The sequence below is a fragment of the Rattus norvegicus genome, chromosome 7 (assembly GCF_036323735.1).
Source record: "Rattus norvegicus strain BN/NHsdMcwi chromosome 7, GRCr8, whole genome shotgun sequence".
In the NCBI taxonomy this organism is placed as follows: domain Eukaryota; kingdom Metazoa; phylum Chordata; class Mammalia; order Rodentia; family Muridae; genus Rattus; species Rattus norvegicus.
This window is the reverse complement of record NC_086025.1, coordinates 100,216,747-100,234,063: the sequence shown is the minus strand read 5'-3', so window position 1 is coordinate 100,234,063 and position 17,317 is coordinate 100,216,747. Positions and strand designations below refer to the sequence as shown.

The 17,317-nt window shown below is 37.5% G+C and overlaps 1 protein-coding gene across 31 annotated transcripts in view; it reads right to left on the bottom strand.

Moving 5' to 3' along the window:
- Positions 1-14,466, bottom strand: part of Phf20l1 (PHD finger protein 20-like 1) — a 65,983-nt gene extending 51,517 nt beyond the window's left edge. For 17 of the 31 annotated variants that reach the window (XR_005486634.2, XR_005486636.2, XM_039079186.1 and 14 more), the window contains exons 1-2: positions 14,145-14,281; positions 12,050-12,169 (exon numbers count right to left, since the gene is read on the bottom strand). Coding sequence is in view for 29 of the 31 variants with exons in the window: in XM_039079186.1 (XP_038935114.1) it covers positions 12,050-12,132 (83 nt within the window). In the remaining 2 variants the exon portion in view is untranslated. Of the gene's footprint in view, positions 1-12,049; positions 12,170-14,144 lie in introns of all 31 variants that reach the window. The other 14 variants (XM_039079188.2, XM_063263540.1, XM_063263542.1 and 11 more) reach the window with 3 other exon arrangements.
- Between the last annotated feature and the right edge of the window lie 2,851 nt (positions 14,467-17,317).

The window sequence follows — 17,317 nt, the reverse complement described above, 5'->3', positions numbered from 1 at the left end:
AAGAAGCTCATGCACTGGCATGTGTCAAATGGTAAAGATATTCCTACTTTCTAATTCCTGTTCTTGAAGATGTATACACAATGTATAATTTGCCATAAAATAGAAACTCTGTAAACATATGACTGGAAAAGCTGAAGACTTTCTAAAGTTGTATGAGAAATGGCATATCTAACAGAACATAATATTAATCTTCAAATACCGTGTTTATATTATACAAAGTAAAAAGTTAAATAAAGATTATATTTAGAATGATATATATTATGTTTTAAAATATTTCAACATATTCCTTCTTGTGTACACGTTCATTTCTGTGTATATGCCTGTGTGTACCCATTAACACAGAGGCCAGAAAACAACCTCAACTATCACTTCTCAAATACCATGCACAAAGAACTTGCCAGATAAAGTAGGCTGGCTGGACAGTCAGTACTGGACATCTGCCTATAACCGCCTCTAAAGCACTGGATATACCACCTCTAGTTGTGGGGATAGAACTCAAGACCTTATCATTTCAACCAGGCTATTTCCCAAGACTATAAATCCAATTCTATAGGGTGTAAGCACATTTTGTTTTTCTATAGGAAGCATAGATGCTAGGAAGGAAAACCCCAAGACTGTAAAGTTTAAACTATTTGATTGCTTTTTATTCACAAATAAAATAAATTTTATTCACAAATAAATTCATTATACTTTGATTAATTTCAAAGCAAAAATTCATTCACTTAAACTTTTAATAAGGAGTGTACTATTCCATTATTCCTACAATAGAATGTTCATAGGTGATGAACTGTTTATGAGTAACATTTGAATTCAATAGCCACATATGGGAGATAATTCAGCTATAACTGTTTATCTCACATTTTTATTTGAAAAATAAAATCAAAGCTTTGTGTTTTATCTTTAAAAGTTTTAAACATAAAGCTATTAAGCAACTTTGAGATTACCATCTATTTTATAGGTCAGTTATGCTGCTCAAAGTCATTTACATCTAAATACACTGAATTTTCCTCAGATGATTTCTTAATTTTGTAGCATGATATTGAGCTATTCAGAGTTCTTCACATATACCACGCTCTTCAACCCATCCTTTCACACCTCTTACCACTACCCTTCCTTCGTCTCCTAACTTACCCTTCCTGTCCTGTTCATTCTCATTGTTCAGGCCTTGTCCAACATGTAATGATCTTAGCTGACTTCCTGGAGTCCCCTTTCCATTGACCTTATGGAACTCTGATTGTGGTAATTCTTTCTAGATAGACTCCAAAACTAAGTGCTGGTTGGTGAATGATCACCAGAGGCATTTATGTGTTTCAAAAGGTTTCCAACATCAAATAAGTTGGGGAAATACTAGATCAAAACTAGGTTACCTATTTGAAGATTTCTTGCTGTTGTCAGCAATGGAGATAAAGCACTTGACTTTGAATAGGAAATATGTAGCCTGTTTCATCTCAAAATGTTTAACATGTCTAGAGACAACGCACAGCTAAGGATCATGATGCTAGAATATGCTAAGGCCTATGAGCTCTGGGTCTACCTAAGCTGTGCTCTTTATAGCCCTCAGCATCTGGAGCAGTCCTAACACACAGAAGCTAAAGGCCAGTCTTCATGTTTCTTAAGAACTATGAAGACTCTTGGCTCATTCTAATCTAACTTCCTAGTTTTAGGGAGAAAGTTTTAGGGTAAGGAAACATTTTGTTCCTGAAAAGCATCAAGCCAATAAAACACAGATTAACAGATTAATAGTCATCATTTGTAGTCTTCCCCTTGATACATTTTGTTGCTCTAATTTTTAAAACAGAAAATTATCATAGCATACAGGGAAACTTTCACCAAGGCTGCTCTATATTTTCAACATTTCTAGCCACTGAAGTACTATGAAGAGACATACCTATTAAGTTCAAAAAGCTGACAAACCTCTCTCAAAATGTAAGAGCTTCTAATTTCACCTATCATAACACTCAAATTTTAAGCAAAACCCAAAGCCCTTGGCTTTGCTCTCTAGGTTCTTACAAATTCTAAACGTATGGAACTCTTTATGTTTAAAACATTATTCAAAGTAAAAAGAGTCCACAGTAACAAATTCAAATGTATATCTATTTTCATAAAATGATTCAATTCGGTAAAAAACCAGAATCTGAATGAATTTAAATAATGTAAATCTAGATTGTTATTTTTAAGCAACTTATGGTTTTCCTAAAATATTTTAAATTCTGTTGGCTGAAAGGATGCTTGAAGTAACAGCCAGAACAAATTATATCCTGAGGAACCTCTTCAGGATAAGTTATAGCATGTTAGTGTCTACATAAACGCCTAGAGAATAATATGCATACCAAGGCTACTGCCAAGAATAAATGCGAATGCACAAGATTATAATCTATTTTATTTTTTTTACAAGTTTTACTAGTCGAATTTGATGGTTAAAGGTGTCAAAAATATTATCAAGAATGTCTAACATATATATATTTGAACAGTAAATCAAAGGTAGGACTGGAGGGGTACCTTAGTGGCAGAGGGCTTTCCTAGCAAGAATGAGAGCTCAGTTTTGGTCCCTGGCACTTGGAAATGAAAGGAGGGAAAGGAAGAGGGAAGGGGAGGGTTAGGGGAGAGAACAAAGGAAGCAGGCAAGCACTGTTGGTAGATTTGAAAAGAAATAAAACTAAATTTTCTATCATTTCATCATTGAGCTCAGTTTGGCTATCTGGATGAGAAATACTATTCTGTATATCAGGCTCTATCTTGTTTGCTTACTAAACACTGGTTGTTCTTTATATACATACATACAATGATTAAAACACACACACAGAAAAAATTCAAAGTGAATAGAAATACCTTATTTCACATGCTTAAGTAATTCTGAGAACACTGGTAAGTTCATTAAAGGTTCCTGGAGACACTAACCATGTTGGATTTGGTGGGACATTTCAAGAACTAAGAGTCTGAGTACAAATATAATTTACACAAGCTACAGTTAATTGTTTGTTCAGTATTGAAAAATATTATGACTCTGGATGACAGCATAGTGAGTGAGGCCATTAAGCAAAGCAACATCTGCCATTTGTCCTCAAGATTGACCTGCCAAGACTTGAGGGCACTTGGCCTGACAACATGGTAAACAGTTCAGCAGATAAAGGAGAACAGAAAGACATTAAACTGGACATGTTAGCTTGTTTCAGACTTATAGCTTTGAAATAGCAGGCTAACAAAATGATCCTTTGTTTTACAGAACACGGGACCTCTATTTAATTGGGCCATTGGTTATACCTTGCTTGGGAAGGAAAAAGCATGCTAAGATCTTTGTAACACATATATGATGCACATTACAATATGGCAATTCACATATAGTTCTATACAGCAAAACAATTCCTCTGTTCCAGCAGATGGCCCAAACTAATGGTATATGTTTTGATACACAGTGTAAAAAAAATTGGGCAAATATATTCACAAATGACTGTCTTAAAGAATGTATTATTTTCATATGCTACTTATGTTTTACTATAATTGACTGTGCATTGAACATAATATTTTTTTCTTCCTGAATTTGGATGATATGGTGTTAATGTTTTTGTTTTAAAGGCTGAATCACAGAAAGCTGTTAGAATAAAGAGTAGTGATTAGGTTCAGCCTCAGACATTTATGAATGATTCAGGAAAATACTTAAGTGGGAGATTAGACTTTCAGAGTCCATAGTGTCAGGTAAGATGCCAGAATGACTAGAGAGAATCTCCATAGCAGCTCTATCTCAAGACTAAACTGGCAACCCTGTCGCTGAATTAGGGAAAGACTGGAAGAAGTTGAAGAGGAGGGTGACCCCAGCAGTCTCAACTAACCTGGGCCCCTGAGATATCTCAGACACTGAACCTCTAACCAGGCAGCATACAGGAGCTGGTTTGAGGCCTCCCACACATATACAGTAGAGGACTACCTAGTCAGGCCTCAGTGAGAGAAGACACACCTAACCCTTGAGAGACTTGAGGCCCCAGGGAGTGGGGAGGCCTGGGAGGGATGGGGGGGACGTGTTGAGGGGGTGGGTACATCCTCTCAGAGACTGGGGGTGGGAGGAGAAATGGGATGAAAAACTGTTGGAGGGCACACTGGAAAGGGGTTATGACTGGACTGTAAAAAATAGGTTAAAGATAATTTTTAAAAAGATTTAACTGAAAGAAATGAAGAGAATGTCACATCACCAAGCAAATGACTCCTCAATGCCAACATACTATGAAAAGCTCTTTGGCCCCTTATCATCTGCTATTGAAAAGTAACAAAGATTTCTCTAACTTCTCTGAAATAATCTCACATTAAAAAGCAATGTAAATAGCATACAGATTCTGGTCCGGTGGGATTTACTGACTCAGAAAAGACATGAACTGCCTCATTGCTCTGGGTTAACTTGGCCTTTTCCAAGTCCTTTAGTCTTAAGCCTGGAAACAGAGTCTAATTCCAAAAAATGGAGGAATTATAAGCATTTCAACTAGTATAAATGAAAAGTATAAAAAAAATACCAATGATTTAACTTGAAAATATTTTTTGCTAATCTATTTTTATGCTAATACTAATTGACCTTTAGGATTTGTACCTGAGCCTTTCCCTATCTAAGTCCTCTAACACACAAGTTAAGGAAGCCATAGTTACAAACACAGAAACACCATTTGGCAAAAGTAAAAATTATTTTACCTTCCCAAAACTCTTGAAATTTCACTGTTTTGTCTAAATCCTATAATTTTACAACTGAGGTTTCCAACCTGTATAAAATTGTTCAGAGAGTAAACAGTACCTGTAGGTTTTAGACTAAATCTGAAATTTAGTACTAGACACTGGCTAAAGACATTGGTCAAAGTAGTTAATTTAGCTGCACCTGAACAGTATCAGCTCCCGAGAGCATCAAACCCCAAGTGCTGGCAAAACACAAGGACACAAGCATTCTAAGAAAAAGGTCTCTGCTGGTGAATTCCATCTTAGCTCACAAAGATCTTATTTTTGTCTTATACATGCTACATAAGATGTATGTATATGTGTGTATGTGTATGTATATATATATATATATTTACTATGTGTATATACTTATACATATATGCATGTGTACACACACATCCAAATATATTTCACTGTATTTGCTCATTTTATTGTCTTAACTTATCTAAGAAAAGAGAGTGGGGAATTTCTTTGTTGCAAACTAATATGTCTCTGGGGTAGAAGTAGGTGACTTTTCTTCAGACAGGTACTCCTAAGTTGAATTAGATTTTAAAGAGATGCCCATGGACAAATATCTTCTGGAAGGCAAGATAATCTACTACCAATATTGCTCTATTAATTTTCCTTAGAGAGCTGTGGTGTGAGAAAACAGGCATGCAGCTATGCCAGAAATATCATCTGATGAATTAATTTTTAAAATATCATCTTAGAATAGCAGTAAAACAAGCATCTGTACTTAAGGAATTCATTCTGATTTGTTATCTAGTTTGTTAAATCCTGATTTATTTTTAACCTATATTGATAAAGTCAACCATAAAAAATGACTTGTGAATCTTTTGCACATAATCCAAAGGACATGGCTCCCAACCATTATTAGGTTACAACTCACTAAATACAAACAGAATATGCTAACATTTTTTTGAATGTCACATAAAGAAAATGGCAAAGGTACTTTCAAAATATATACTAATATATTTTCAAGTTATATATTTTAATATTTATGTTCACGATAAAATTTATAATTTTGGTAATTTAGGAATGGACTGGTTTTTAGCTGAGAGAGACGGAGAGAGAATTAAAACCATGACAAGATGAGTGACGACACAGTATTAGACTAATATACAGAAGAGTATTTAAAGAGAATATCACCTTGGACAAGGTAGATAAGATTTAAAGGATGGCAGTAGAGTTGAGACAAAAGTTAAGAATAATCTAAGTGTTTGGAAACTATAGGTAAGGACTGGCAGTCTGAAAGAGTTCCGTGAACAGAAATTTTTATTCATAACATATGACCACTAAAAATATCTAAAACCTACTAGCACAGCCAGAAACAAAGGTAAGAACTGCTTACATATGACTGTGGATTACATGATTACTTGCCAAGTAAATATAGCAAATGCTTGTAACTTAACATGTTTTTTATATTGTTAGCTTCCTGGAAGCACTTTAAGTTTATATTGTGCTTTGTAATTTTCAAAATTCCCTTACCTATTCAACCCAACTACACTGGCATGCTAATTTTTCACACTTTAAATAGTAACAAAATCTCAATTCAAGTTCATATTATAAAATGAAATAAAAACATGAAATAGTCTTGATTCCCAAGGAGATTGAGGTAATAGATTTTAGGTCAAAAGTACATCCTAACACTGAATCCTAAAAATCCTCACCAGTGACTCTTCAGATATCTGCATATCTACTTACTCCTATGACATTTGCCAGTAGAAATTTTTCTTTTAACCTGCTTCGTAGTTTTATACCCATTACCTTCCCACATTACAAGTATTAAAGGAATTTCTTCCCACCTTCATTAAACATGCTCTTTGGTACTGAATTCAAAGTTTATGTATGGACAATTTGTTCAGATTTCTAGAACCAGACTTTTTAAATTTATACAAGTCAAGTCAGGAAGTCTAGACTGTCTAATTCTCTTTAATATTAAGCATTTAGAATGCCTTCCAATAATGAAGTTTGTTTACCCCTCCTGATTAATCCTAGACTTACACTGACTTATTTCACTTGGCTCTACCTTACTTGATGTTGTCTGTCACATGCCTGCACCACATGGTAGTGTCATGCTAAGCTCTTTCAGTATATTGTGTGCTTTAATCCTACTTTCTCACAATTTCCTTTTGAGATTTGGTCTTACTGTGCAGACTAAGTTGCCCATATCTCAAAAAAATAAAATAAAAAAGTCTCAGTCTCCTTGGGCTCAGATTATATATACCATACCAAACTCTTCCTATTTTATTAAAAAGATGAGGTCACCACTGCTTCCAAATGTTCAATAACTTGCTTGAGTTAGTGAGGTAATAAATGATGGATCCTTGAACTCAGGTGTTTTAGTCCATAAAATTGATTTAACCAATCATTATAGATTCTGCATTATAAACTAGATAACCAACTCAGCACTATTGTGGTTCAAATCTAGCACATTCTTACCAATGACGACATATAGAAATTAAAATAATTTATCTGTTTTTTTTCTCGCAAAGTTTGTTTCATATTCAAACATGTCTAAAATTGCTCTCTGTTAGTCCAAAGAACAGTTTATCTCACACAAAGTAAATGGCCACTATGCAAAAAATGTTAACAATGTCCAAATTAATAAGAATGATGAAAAGAATATGTAAGATAATGGCTGCCACTAAACCACATATCAAATACTCAGAAAAAACACACAGACACACGTACACACACGCACGCATACAAAATAAAGCACAGCAAGCCTGATGATATTCACCTTATTCACCTAATGTTCCTATAAATTTCAAACTTACTACAATGACTAATTTTCAGGGGCATTCTCTGGCCTTGAACATAGATCACACATCCCTATGCTCTCCTGAAGAGCCATCAATTTAAAGCTATTTTTTTATTTTAAAAAATGCATTTATTTTCAATTAGAAGGTATCTGTCACTACTACAATCTTAACTTCTTGAATTTTTTCACACTTTTAAAATTCTGTTGGTGAACAACCTAAACACATTTGCAAATGTCCCATACAGTTCAAACCCTCCAAATGTGTGGGAATAGCATTTGCCAACTCAAATTTAAACTGTTCTAGCAAACTCTCATAATTGGAAACATTGCCACACTTTTTAATCTCTTTCCTTTTCTTTAGATCTAGAACAGAATTTAATAGGAATATTCCAAAAGAAACCAGAAGAACAGAACTCTTCTGAGTACTTGGACTGCATTTCAAATACTGTAAGACTAACAGCATATCACTCCATCTGGTGTGTTCTCATAAACAAACCACTGACTGCAGAATAACAAGTTAATCAAAAGGCAGCAGTTCAATTGTTAAAACCAGTTTTATCACTTATCAACTAACTATACTGCACATGGTTAAATGTCAATGTGTGTACAGGTGCTCTGCAATCTGGCAAAGTCTACAGGAGTGGAGGACGGAATGAGTATCTCAGAGACTATACTCTCACAGCCGGCTCCAATGACGTTTGTCCTGTGTGAGTCTAGCTTACTCTGATGCCAACACTTAAGTCTATTAAAAGCCTGGACACTGAAGTCTTCTGATTCATAGGCTTATTTTTCAGCTCTCCTCCTCCCCTTGTATTTATGTCAGTGTTTTAAATTGAAACTGCAGAATTCAAAATAAGTTCAGATATGTGTTTATTTGATCCAAAATATTGTATAATAGCCAGTGTTACTTCGAAACAAGCGAGGATTTGCCCATACTTACCAGATCAATAAATAACTGCATAAATTAAAAAACCATCCATTAGTGTCTCCAAAGTAACTTTATTATGAACATTCTTTCTCCAAATATATTCCTATACCAAAATACTTTGGTATTCTCATGTATTCTTATGATATGTTCCAGAGATAAAAACCCAATGTCAAGGAATGAGTAGGTATAGGTAACAGTGGAAAATATAACAGAAAAATGTGATTTAAAACAGTTGATTAGATAATCTAGCATAGTACTTATGCAGATTGTCTAGAAAATAAAATATTATAAATCAGATGATAAAATTAAATGTCCATATTCAGCAGAGGTTTAGCATGTATAAAAGAGATCTATCTAGGTAACAAAAGCAAATACAAAGTAAAAATGTCAAAATGCAGAATGACGTCTCAGGGTCTGCATACACCAGTGGAGACAGATCAATCAAGCCATCAGTGACTTCCATAGGTAGCTGCATGCTTGCTTTGAAATCAGAAAACAACAATCTCTATTTTGGGTATGTGAATTCTCAAAGAGAAGCTATCTAATATGTGGTATTGCCTGCTTTGTATTGATGGTACTCTTCCTAAGAAACAGATTAAGTCCCCTAGTAAACTATATCTTCCTAAACCTAAAAGGAGGAGCTTACTTTAGTTTATTTCTTCCTACTAAATTTAGCGTATCTTTTTATTACTAGGACAATAATGTATCTTCCTTTTTTATACATAAAAAAAACTGTTGTATATATAGATCAAATTACTGGCATTTTGAATGTTCCACTGTTACCTACTTTTGTGCTTTTGATGCTGTTTTCTGTTAGAGTGACTGACTGAACTCAAAGCTTTGTACATGCCAGGCAAGTGCTCTACCACAAAGCTAAATTCACAAAACCTGGATACATTATTCTCAGGTAGGCACACTAAGTTGCTATACCTTGAACTTGCTATACGCCTACTTCAGCCTCAATCTCCTAAGTTGCTGGGAGTGTGCCACCATGCTTGGCTTGTTCTCCCCCTTCCCCCCACCCCTTTAATTCATGTGTATGAAGTAGCGGGATGGGCTAGAGAAACAGCTCAATGGTTAAGAGGACTTGCTCCTCTAAGGACCTGGTCATTTCCCAACATCCACATGGGTGGTTCACACCAATCTCTAACTACCTCTTATGAACTCCTCAGGTACCAAGCAGGTAAAAGACTTACACATAAAATAATAAAAATATTTTAAAAATGTCTTTGTGTATGTATATGTGTATGAGCATGTGAATGAGGGTACTCTCAAACGCAAGAAGAAAGCATACCCTGGAGCTGGAATTATAGGCAGTTGTGAGCCTTTGCATAAGGGTACTAGAAACTAAACTTAGATCCTTTGGGAAAGCAGCAAACTCCCTTAACTGCTTTAACTTAAGTTTAATTGGCTAATTTAAGCTCCCTTAGTGGTTAAACTGATCCTGCTGCTACTCTAATACTTCTTTTTAAAAGGAAAGGTTCCCATATGTGATACTTTAATTCCACAGTATATGCTTCGGTGCACATGTCTTGAGAACAAAAGGTAAACATGCACTACTGGCCACTGTATCTCAACAGGTCCATCATCACTGGACTTACTAGAAATGCATGTAGACGTTAAAACCTAGTTTACATGGCTCTCCTGTTGAGAAGCTACAACTTTGACTTGACTTCAGCAATTATACTCCGAAGCATAAGACACTAAAACATACTCAAATAAGGTCTAAACAAGTATTTCTATAAAAGTATTTTTTAAATTTAGTTACTGAATCAAAATATAACAGCCACGGAATTAAGAGGACACTTCACCAAAGCAAACCCCTTATAATCGAGGTTAAAATTACATTAGTGTGAAGTGGAAATGTAAAGGGTTCTTTAGAAAGTTGGTTGGAAGGGAAGTTGTTCCAAAGAACTTTTCTAAACAGGTCCACTTCTCCTGTATCATTTTTTTTTTGTTTGAACTACTTAGTGGGTGATGAGCTAACGGGGAGGTTAAAGCACTTAAGAACCAACATTAAAAAGAGGATTTGAAAAACCTTAAAGCTGCATTAGTGTCCCTAAAAACCATAGTATGAACTAATGAACTATGTGCTTCTTCAAAGCTTGAAGCTAGCTCAGTGGCACTTTGTTGGCTGAGAAGCCTATGAGAACATATGAATATGAAAGAACTTGTTGCTCATGAAAGCAGCAACTTTAAAAATAAAAAATTCACATAAAAAAGGTTCTTTACATTCATATCTCACAAAAATTCAACAGTATACCTTCACAGTAAAACAATCTTGGCTAAATCACAACCACGAAAGCCAAGTTTTGCACAAACTGGCATCTTTTGCTGCATGGTATAAATTCACTATTTTGTAGTTGGGAGTATTTCACCACTATTACCAACACATCCTTGTAACTTTGGTAAGATCTAGACACTGATTTTTTAATCTCCCTTGCTATGATGAAGCCTATTCTTCAGGTGTTTCTCAAGTTCAAGAAAACGCTGTATATACTGTCCACCCGGAAAGAAGTGGGCTCCATAAAAGAACCACCCACTGAGTAACTGGGGAAAGGGGGCAAAATAACTGTGGCACTCAACCTCTAATCAGGGTCTCCAAAGTCCTACGGAAGAGCCCAAAAGTGAGCTGGTGATAAAGACATGCTGAGGTCTAAGGTAAGATGTTAATAAAAGCCCAGGGCTAGTCTCAAGTCAATACTATGACTAAACAAGGTTTCATTACCAATTTAGTATATAGACTGAATGCAGATGATTAGAAGCTTATCTAATAGGTTTCATTATGGCTTTAATGAAGCAATGGTGAGAGAAAACGCCAAAGTGTAGCTATGTTAGGCCCTTCTCCAAAACAAATGAGTGTCAGAAGGGAGCAAAGGCACCACTTATTCCAGGCACAACATATCAAATGCTCCTCTCAGTGCCCCAAGAATGGCAACAAGAGGACATTAGCCTGGAAGGTAGAGTGATGAGCCACTAATAAAAACAAGTAACTCATTCTCTTATTCTTAGTGCTGTGAGCCGATGACCCCTGAAAGCTGTTTCCTTCCTCTCCAAGGAAAGGAAGACACATGGGTATCACACTAGCAATATCATTCTTCCCTACACCACCATGTCAGTGATATGCATGGGGTGTTTATACTGACCACCTGCCATAGATGACCAGAACAAGAGGAGAAAGTGCCGCTGAGAGGACTGTCTTTCTAGTCCAACTGTCAACTACAAGGTTCTGCTCTTTAAGAAAGGAGAGGGTTAGGTTGTGATTTTGGTTTTCAGTAGGATAGTAAAGAATGTACCCTGTGAAAGTACAAGTCCTAATCATTATGTATCTGCTAAACAGCAAGAAAACAAACACACTGTGGTTTTTACACATTTTAGGAACTAAATATGTGAATTAGCTTTCTTTGACCTCTGCCAATAAATATAATCGTGTTACTCAACAGTAACATCCTCTCTGTTTGTCATTTACTCTAGACACTTTCAAATCTCAAACAGCTAAAATACTGTGCAATGTCTGAAGTTTTTAAATACTAAACCTAAACCCAATGTGTATGTGTATTCAAACGATGAATATACTCATGTGACTGACACAGAGTTAGAATAGCAACTAACTTATTAAAGCTACGAATTTTGTGCTTTGGGCCAATATTCTGTTGTTTTTTCCATACCATTTCTGTAAGTAGTCGAGTGCCTCCAAACGAGCACCAATCTCAAAAGTGATTCCAGGACGGTTTGGGGGCTTTTTACTCATCTTGAGATCCTATTCTTCAGTGCTTTCTTTCCACTACCTCAAGAGGAAAAAAGAAAGTTAGATTCTAATGCATGAGATGATGCACATGGAATATGGTTTAAAGGAATAGACAGAATTTAACTAATTTCAAAATAATTCATGGGCTATTACAATATTTGCCAGACTTTTAATTGAACAATCACCAATACTTGTAGGTAGGATGCAACTTGAATGCAATCTTGTAGGACATTTATAAAAAGAATACAGAAAAGAAAATCAGCTAAAAAGAATAGTCAAGCTATTGAGACTATTAGCTAAAATGCCTCAAACCTTAACTTAAAAGAAAAAAAGGGCTCAGGAAAGTTCCACCCAAAGAAGGTTGAAAATGCTGTAGTTTTAAAAATTAAGACAATTCTGTTTACTGAAATCCTTGAAGGGAACAGCTTAATCGTCTTCCACTTAATTTCCAGAAATCATTTAGTATGTCAAAATGTACGACCCTATGAAAATCGCCAAAAGCATGGAGAAAGCAGTAAACAAGCACTGTGTCAGGGTGGACTCTAACCAATCCTCCTGGAAGATCAGGAGAGTTAGTTAGTACATACTATCTCAGCACCACACCACAGGGTAATCTGAACATAAAGAGTTGGCAAAGGATTTTTCTTTATCAGTCCTGCCAGACTCTGAATACGGTTTCTATCATTAACTCAACATACTACCCACAATGAAAATTTAAAAAAAGTTTCTCATTAAAAAGACAAAACAAAAACAAAAAACAGCAGAGGAGTCTGTAGCCCATTCACATGTGAAGTATTTACTGTTCTTTTAAACATACTGGCTGCCTAGCACACGTGAGGCCTTTTTTGCTACTGAGTATTTGAAGTAAATGCATACCTTCTCAAAGTATCAATAGTGGAAAGAAAATAATAATTGGTAAGCACAGTCTCAGCAAAATAAAACCGGTTGGTAATCAAGAAGCTAAAGCTGCTCTTTTTGGAGGGAGATGCTTAAAACGTGTTTTTCGTTACTGTTCACTAGGCTCTCTACCTTAAAAAAAAAAAAAATAAACCCCACACAAATGAAAAATCTTATGTTTTAGCCACTGTTTAAAATAGGTAAAACATAACAGCAAACAGAATTGCTGTCTCCCCCCCCCCCATTTTTTTTTTAGAATCTGAAAAGGGAAGAAAAAAATAGCATCAATGCTTGTTAGAAAAATATGGGGGATCAAGTTTACAAGGTCATGGCTAAGGGGCTATAGAATATCCTGGCATGGCATCAGTGAGGTTAAGATTCATAGCCAGGACACACTAGGTGTAATGGGGACAAACATAAATATTTTAAATAGAAATCTTGTAAGTTTGCAACATACAAGGCTGTTGCTTCAATGTACAGAAATAGAATCTGAAGAGGCAGTTTGCCAGTTATGCTAACATTTCCTAAGATCAAACTTCCAGCCTGTAAATCTAATCCCCCAGTGACTCTCAGGAATGAGGCACCTCAAAAGGCATGGATGATTTCCATTTTCTTGTTAGGAGATGGGAGACTGTGGGAAGTTGCTGAATTAAAAACTTTTACAAAAGACAATTTGCTGGACAGACCCTTAAAGTGAAACTGTGTAACAGGGTAGAAGGAAACAAAAAGGAATGAAGAGAGAAGGGAAAGCGGTAAAAAGAACTGCGATGTAAGGATGGTGGAAGTGAGCAGAGATGACAGTGAGAGGAAAGAGACAGACACACAGAGCTAGTAGGTGGTGAGGGAAACACCGCGAAGCTAAGCAGAGATGTGGGACCAGGCGGGCCCGCAGGGGTGTCAAGGGGAGCCAGGAAAGGCCGCGGCGCGGCTGGCCCTGAGCCCGGGAGCTGCAGGTTGACAGCCGCTGGCCCGGCAGGGGAAGGAAGGCGGGGGAGCGCGGCGGCGCGCAGACAATAGGGTCAGCGGATGGCAGGGAGCGGGACGCCGGACGAGAGCAACGCGGGGGCGAAGGCGGCCCGGGGACCCCGCAGCCTCCTGGCCCCTCCGCCGCCTCTTACCGACTCGGCCTCGTCTCCGCACAGCAGCCGGGCCGTCCGGGGCCGAGCCGGGTCGCGTCAGGGCGGCCAGCGCGGGCCTCGTCCGACTCTGCCCGGGCAGCGGTAGGGGAGGAAGCGGGCGCTGAGCAAGCCGGGCCCGCGGCGCCGCGTCGGCCCGAGGACGCGCTAGAGGAAGCGGGGTCCGAGCCCTCAAGCCCACTCCGGGGTCGCTACCATCGCAGCCGCCTTCGCCTTCGCCGCCTTCGCCGCCGACACCGCCGCCGGCCAGCCCTGACGCGACGCCGGCCGGGGACGTCAGCCGCCCGCGACGCGCCGGAAGCGGGCTGGGTTGCATCACGTGGTTCACGAGGGCCGGGCTGGCGCAGTGCAGCGGATTGGAGGACTACTATGGGGGTGTGGCTTCAGCCCGGGCTGGCTCCTTGCCCATAGAAGGGACCTGCGCAGTAGATTCTCCTTGGTGGGTTAAAAGGATGATATTTTGTGATTGTTGTTGCTTTCTAACAAATCCCACTATTTGACACATTGGCCAAACTTATCAATGCACCACACACTTTTCCATTTTCTTGTGAGGAGATGGGAGACTGTGGGAGGCAGCTGAATTAAAAACTTTTACAAAAGACAATCTACTGGACAGACCCTTAAAGTGAAACTGTGTAACAGGGTCTTTTCTAACCCGCACTAAGGATAGACGCAAAGTCAGAATTGTCTCTCTTGTTTTTGGTTTGGTTTGGTTTTTTCCTTCCCTTTTCCTTTCTTTTTTAAATGGATAATCTCTTTTCAATGAATACTTTCTCACCGACACTCTGCTATAAATATATCACATGACAGTCACAACTGCACACTTATTGTCCAATTTCAGAAAACTTTATAAACCACATAAAAGATTCTTAAGAATCTTTTAAAATTCTTAAGCCGTTTAGGGCAGTAATAGAACAAGTCTTCACAGTTAATGGTGTAGGACTACCTCTATTGAACACCTATCATGAACCAAAGTCTATATTAAGCAGAAGAATCTCTGTCCCAGCTTTGAGAAGATTTACAAGTGCTCATTCAAAGCAATACTGAGAGAAACATCTTTTTTTTTTCTTTCTACTCCATCACTCTGCCTCCCACGTTTTAAAAGTGCATCACTGCATACAAATGACACTTATATTTATCTTGCTTCATCATGAACAGTGAAAATAGCAACGTTTTCTCTAAATTTCAAGAGATTTGGTAAATTGAGAAAATGTTCATAATCGTCCTTTTATTCAAAAGACACTTACTCAAATGTATGTGCAGAATTACACTGAGCTTAGTGTAACGCTACAAACAATATAGATAAGACAACTCCTAGATGACATTTGTCTTCATGTTCTTCTTTTCAATATCTGAGAAATTTCAGCTGTGGTTGCCATTAGTCCAATACAATTAAGATTTCTAGAATCTTCTGTCACAAGCAGAATTATACTTTCCATTTATCTTAATATTATGTGTGGTTATTTAATTTGACATAAAATTAAAACAGGTAAGATTTATCACAAAAAAAAAATGTCAATGTGAGATGCCCAGCTCAACAAATTTTCTGTCCTCAGTGCTGCGCTTGGCAATGTTTGCAATAATTACTGTTTTAGCAGTACATGTCTTTGATACATTAGAATGAGTGCAGGAATTACATATCACCTAAACCACACATGCAATTAAAAACATTTAATTTAAACAGTAAAATGTACAATGTTGACAAATGAAAGATATATATTTATAAATCAGGATCATTTGTTTCAGAATCTGACCTAAATGTAAGGACTCTTAGAGGAAGCGTCAACCCTTCATCAAATGGGATGGAAAATATTAGAATCTAATGAATTTAGTCTCCTTTGTGGCTAATGGTCCCACTTTAAATGCTATTAAAACCATACTGCTTTAAAGATTTGTATTCAAAGATTATAGCAATGTTCAAAATAAGGGGGAAAAGTTTACAAATCACATCAGCGATAATACCACTACATCAGGTTAGTGACTTTCAACCTACATCTAAGTCTTCCTGAAGCATAGCCGAAAGCCCACTGATATATAAGGCAGTACACATACACACACACACACACACACACACACACACACACACAGTTTATATATAGTTTACATATATAGTGTGTGCTCATTCATATATGTGTGTTTAAATGTAAATATATGCATGTTTATGAATATATATAAATATATAATATACTTTTTCTGAATATATATAGTCTTTATTATGTTGAGTGTCTACCAATATGATTATGCTTCTATTTCAAGTAGAAATAAACAGATTCCCTCAAAGGTACAGTATAGAATAAAAGTGAGAGTGACCTCCCATGTTTAGAAAAGTAGTTCCTGTGAAGGAGGGGGTAAGAAGGGGAATTGTGTGTGTGAAAATGACTAAAATGTATGATGCAAGTGCATAAAATGGGCAGATTGAAAGGGAGGTTTTTATAAATGGGCATGAGGTTTTAGATACATGGGTGGCTTAAGTGACTTGCGGTCTCGTGGAGTTAATACCCTAGCTGGGAATCCATGTTGGAAATGGAAGCACCACACTTAGTTGTCACCAATTGCAGTGGGAAATCTCAACTACTTAACAAGGAGAAGCCAGGTCTGCTAAACAGCTTGGAATACATAATGCAGTTCTCAAGCTTGAAGAATTACACCAAGTCATGCATGACCTTTGTATGTCCATCTAGACACTCATAAGAATGAAAAAGTTTAAAACGGAGTCTCTGTGAGTCTGCGTTTTGCCCCACTGCTGGAGTGAAGAAGCCCTGCTGGGGAGGCAAATATTGACTGTTTAACCCTGCACTGCTACCAGCCGGTGCTGGGCTTTAGGGAAGCACCAAGACAGGCTTGCAGGCTGGGTGAACACACTCTAAGATATGGGAGGCTGAAGCTAGGATTTCCAAGCTCCCAGACATCCAGTCACCGCTGGGTTACCTCATAGAGGGGTCAGGAACTACAAAGTCAGGACCCTGGGGGGGGCTTCCAAAGTCCTGGATATCCAAGCATCTCTGGGTTTTGAAGAGTTGGGAGTATAGCTGAGGGTCCACAGGCTGAGGGCGGCAACAAGCCCAGGGCCAAGACAGGTGGGAACTCCACCTTAGCTCATAAATCAATGGCGAAAGTCTTTAGCTTGGTTGCTGTTTTCTGGGAGTGCAGAAGAT